Source organism: Salvelinus namaycush, unplaced genomic scaffold, assembly GCF_016432855.1.
Source record: "Salvelinus namaycush isolate Seneca unplaced genomic scaffold, SaNama_1.0 Scaffold2778, whole genome shotgun sequence".
Taxonomy (NCBI): Eukaryota; Metazoa; Chordata; class Actinopteri; order Salmoniformes; family Salmonidae; genus Salvelinus; species Salvelinus namaycush.
Genome location: NW_024059650.1, coordinates 7,501 through 12,199, shown reverse-complemented (window position 1 = coordinate 12,199; position 4,699 = coordinate 7,501). Strand labels below are relative to the sequence as shown.

The following is a 4,699-nucleotide window of genomic DNA, read 5'->3' as shown; positions in this document are numbered from 1 at the left end:
TTGGTAGGGAGTCCATCCGTGGACGAATAAATGTCAGAAAGGGATGCCTTCTCTCTCTCTCCTCCTTTCTTCTTCAGCCTCTCCTCTCTCTCCTATCTGCGTGGAGAGCTGCAGGGGTAAGGCCATGCTGCAACACTTGGAAACACTGTCTCTTAGCCTCTTATCTCAGCCCTGTCTAAATCCCACAACTATCTCTTAGCCTCTTATCTCAGCCCTGTCTAAATCCCACAACTGGTGTGCTGTTCAACTCCTTACAGCGTAGAGTAGGGAGGTATTTCATCTAGAAACACGCCGTGAATAGCCACATTCAATTTACATCTGAATTATAACAGCTTATAATGTCTTTGTCAGGTTATAACTGGTTATAATGTCTGTCAGGTTATAATGTCTTTGTCAGGTAATAACTGGTTATAATGTCTTTGTCAGGTTATAATGTCTATGTCAGGTTATAACTGGTTATAATGTCTTTGTCAGGTTATAACTGGTTACAATGTTTGTCAGGTTATGTCTTTATGTCAGGTTATAACTGGTTATAATGTCTTTGTCAGGTTATAACTGGTTCTGTCAGGTTATAACTGGTTATAACTGGTTCAGTCAGGTTATAACAGCTAATAATGTCTGTCAGGTTATAACTGGTTATCTCTCTGTCAGGTTATAACTGGTTATGTCTCTGTCAGGTTATAACTGTGTCCAGTTGATGGCCATCATGGAGCATGCGTACTACGGAAGCTTTGGATACCAGGTCACCAACTTCTTTGCTGCCTCCAGGTAACACACACGCAACCTCCAGGTAACACACACACAACCTCCAGGTAACACACACACAACCTCCAGGTAACACACACACAACCTCCAGGTAACACACACACAACCTCCAGGTAACACACGCACAACCTCCAGGTAACACACGCACAACCTCCAGGTAACACACGCACAACCTCCAGGTAACACACACACAACCTCCAGGTAACACACGCACAACCTCCAGGTAACACACGCACAACCTCCAGGTAACACACACACAACCTCCAGGTAACACACACACAACCTCCAGGTAACACACACACAGCCTTAGAGACACACATGCCATACACACGTCCCCTGCCCAGCAGCGTGAGTCCCCCTGTCCAGCAGCGTGAGTCCCCCTGTCCAGCAGCGTGAGTCCCCCTGTCCAGCAGCGTGAGTCCCCCTGTCCAGCAGCGTGAGTCCCCCTGTCCAGCAGCGTGAGTCCCCTGTCCAGCAGCGTGAGTCCCCCTGTCCAGCAGCGTGAGTCCCCCTGTCCAGCAGCGTGAGTCCCCCTGCCCAGCAGCGTGAGTCCCCCTGTCCAGCAGCGTGAGTCCCCCTGTCCAGCAGCGTGAGTCCCCCTGTCCAGCAGCGTGAGTCCCCCTGTCCAGCAGCGTGAGTCCCCCTGCCCAGCAGCGTGAGTCCCCCTGCCCAGCAGCGTGAGTCCCCCTGCCCAGCAGCGTGAGTCCCCCTGCCCAGCAGCGTGAGTCCCCCTGCCCAGCAGCGTGAGTCCCCCTGCCCAGCAGCGTGAGTCCCCCTGTACAGCAGCGTGAGTCCCCCTGCACAGCAGCGTGAGTCCCCCTGCACAGCAGCGTGAGTCCCCCTGCACAGCAGCGTGAGTCCCCCTGCACAGCAGCGTGAGTCCCCCTGTACAGCAGCGTGAGTCCCCCTGCACAGCAGCGTGAGTCCCCCTGCACAGCAGCGTGAGTCCCCCTGCACAGCAGCGTGAGTCCCCCTGCACAGCAGCGTGAGTCCCCCTGCACAGCAGCGTGAGTCCCCCTGCACAGCAGCGTGAGTCCCCCTGCACAGCAGCGTGAGTCCCCCTGCACAGCAGCGTGAGTCCCCCTGCACAGCAGCGTGAGTCCCCCTGCACAGCAGCGTGAGTCCCCCTGCACAGCAGCGTGAGTCCCCCTGCACAGCAGCGTGAGTCCCCCTGCACAGCAGCGTGAGTCCCCCTGCACAGCAGCGTGAGTCCCCCTGCACAGCAGCGTGAGTCCCCCTGCACAGCAGCGTGAGTCCCCCTGCACAGCAGCGTGAGTCCCCCTGCACAGCAGCGTGAGTCCCCCTGCACAGCAGCGTGAGTCCCCCTGCACAGCAGCGTGAGTCCCCCTGTCCAGCAGCGTGAGTCCCCCTGTCCAGCAGCGTGAGTCCCCCTGTCCAGCAGCGTGAGTCCCCCTGTCCAGCAGCGTGAGTCCCCCTGTCCAGCAGCGTGAGTCCCCCTGTCCAGCAGCGTGAGTCCCCCTGTCCAGCAGCGTGAGTCCCCCTGTCCAGCAGCGTGAGTCCCCCTGTCCAGCAGCGTGAGTCCCCCTGTCCAGCAGCGTGAGTCCCCCTGTCCAGCAGCGTGAGTCCCCCTGTCCAGCAGCGTGAGTCCCCCTGTCCAGCAGCGTGAGTCCCCCTGTCCAGCAGCGTGAGTCCCCCTGTCCAGCAGCGTGAGTCCCCCTGTCCAGCAGCGTGAGTCCCCCTGTCCAGCAGCGTGAGTCCCCCTGTCCAGCAGCGTGAGTCCCCCTGCCCAGCAGCGTGAGTCCCCCTGCCCAGCAGCGTGAGTCCCCCTGCCCAGCAGCGTGAGTCCCCCTGCCCAGCAGCGTGAGTCCCCCTGCCCAGCAGCGTGAGTCCCCCTGCCCAGCAGCGTGAGTCCCCCTGCCCAGCAGCGTGAGTCCCCCTGCCCAGCAGCGTGAGTCCCCCTGCCCAGCAGCGTGAGTCCCCCTGCCCAGCAGCGTGAGTCCCCCTGCCCAGCAGCGTGAGTCCCCCTGCCCAGCAGCGTGAGTCCCCCTGCCCAGCAGCGTGAGTCCCCCTGCCCAGCAGCGTGAGTCCCCCTGCCCAGCAGCGTGAGTCCCCCTGCCCAGCAGCGTGAGTCCCCCTGCCCAGCAGCGTGAGTCCCCCTGCCCAGCAGCGTGAGTCCCCCTGCCCAGCAGCGTGAGTCCCCCTGCCCAGCAGCGTGAGTCCCCCTGTCCAGCAGCGTGAGTCCCCCTGTCCAGCAGCGTGAGTCCCCCTGCCCAGCAGCGTGAGTCCCCCTGCCCAGCAGCGTGAGTCCCCCTGCCCAGCAGCGTGAGTCCCCCTCTGTTCCTCTGTCCTCCACAATTCTAGAGAATTGTCTGTAGGAGGGGAATTGATTTCCTGGTCAAAGCAGGGATGTGCATCTGAGTTCTTTTTGCTAGAGCTATAGAACTGGAGAATTTGAAATATACGTTATATGTCTCTCTTTCCTTCCTAAAAGGTTTATTCTGTTCTACTGCCATTTCCTGTAAGTTTGTATTAGTTCTTAATGTTTCTTTGTGGAGAAGGAACCTGCTAGTAAGAATTTCATTGGACTATTCGTACCGTGCGTGTCCCGTACACACGACACATGACTTCCTGTCTCACACGACTTCCTGTCTCACACGACTTCCTGTCTCACACGACACACGACTTCCTGTCTCACACGACTTCCTGTCTCACACGACACACGACTTCCTGTCTCCATGATCTTAACGTGCTTTCTACAAAACAATATGTTCTTTCATAATGTTGTCCCCCGTCCCCCGTCCCCCGTCCGTGCCTCCCTCTCCTCCTTCTCTCCAGTCGGTTCGGCACCCCTGAGGACCTGAAGAGGTTGGTGGACACCGCCCACTCTTTGGGGATCACCGTCCTATTGGACGTGGTCCATAGCCACGCCTCCAGTAACACGGCCGATGGGCTGAATAAGTTTGACGGGACAGACTCCTGCTTCTTCCACTCTGGAGCTAGAGGACAACATCCACAGTGGGGCTCACGCCTCTTCAACTACCAGAGGTAGGGACACGCACGCACGCACGCACGTACACACTCAAACACAAAGTCACATACACAAAGTCGTGTACACACTCAAACACAAAGTCGTGTACACACTCAAACACAAAGTCGTGTACACACTCAAACACAAAGTGTGTCCTAACTCAGCTCCAACCCCAGACCGTGGCCCCAAACTCACGAAGACGTGTTGAACGGTCATTCATTATAAATAGAACTCCAGTCCGTGTCTTTGTGTTGGACGGTCATTCATTATAAATAGAACTCCAGTCCGTGTCTTTGTGTTGGACGGTCATTCATTATAAATAGAACTCCAGTCCGTGTCTTTGTGTTGGACGGGCATTCATTATAAATAGAACTCCAGTCCGTGTCTTTGTGTTGGACGGTCATTCATTTAACCCTAAAGGCACCAACACAGGCACATTTTAACCCCCCCAGTGGTCCAAAATGTTTTGATCCATCAGAAATGTTAGGACTTTGTTAAGAATCTAGTTATGAAGTGCCAACCACTATAACTAAACAGTTTTTTTTTTTTATATTTAAAAAAATGTAATACATATTTAGCTTCTACCAAGTGTAGAGTCTTATCTTTCTTATGCCACTGGAACTGAGTTGAGGCCTGTAGCGTTTCGAAGTTAGAGCTGAAAGTCTGATGCACCTGAGCCCATATCAATTATATTACCATACCGGAGCCCGTATCAATTATATTCCCATACCGGAGCCCGTATCAATTATATTCCCATACCGGAGCCCGTATCAATTATATTCCCATACCGGAGCCCGTATCGATTATATTCCCATACCGGAGCCAGTATCAATTATATTCCCATACCGGAGCCCATATCAATTATATTCCCATACCGGAGCCCGTATCAATTATATTCCCATACCGGAGCCCGTATCAATTATATTCCCATACCGGAGCCCGTAT

At 55.2% G+C, this 4,699-nt stretch overlaps 1 protein-coding gene across 1 annotated transcript; it reads left to right on the top strand.

Moving 5' to 3' along the window:
• Positions 1-384: 384 nt before the first annotated feature.
• On the top strand, positions 385-3,771 carry LOC120039532 (1,4-alpha-glucan-branching enzyme-like; the record flags this gene model as incomplete). The annotated part of the gene is made up of 3 exons (XM_038984944.1): positions 385-397; positions 678-768; positions 3,562-3,771. Coding segments are annotated over exons 1-3 (314 nt in total), but the record flags the coding sequence as incomplete, so codon positions are not given.
• Positions 3,772-4,699: the final 928 nt, after the last annotated feature.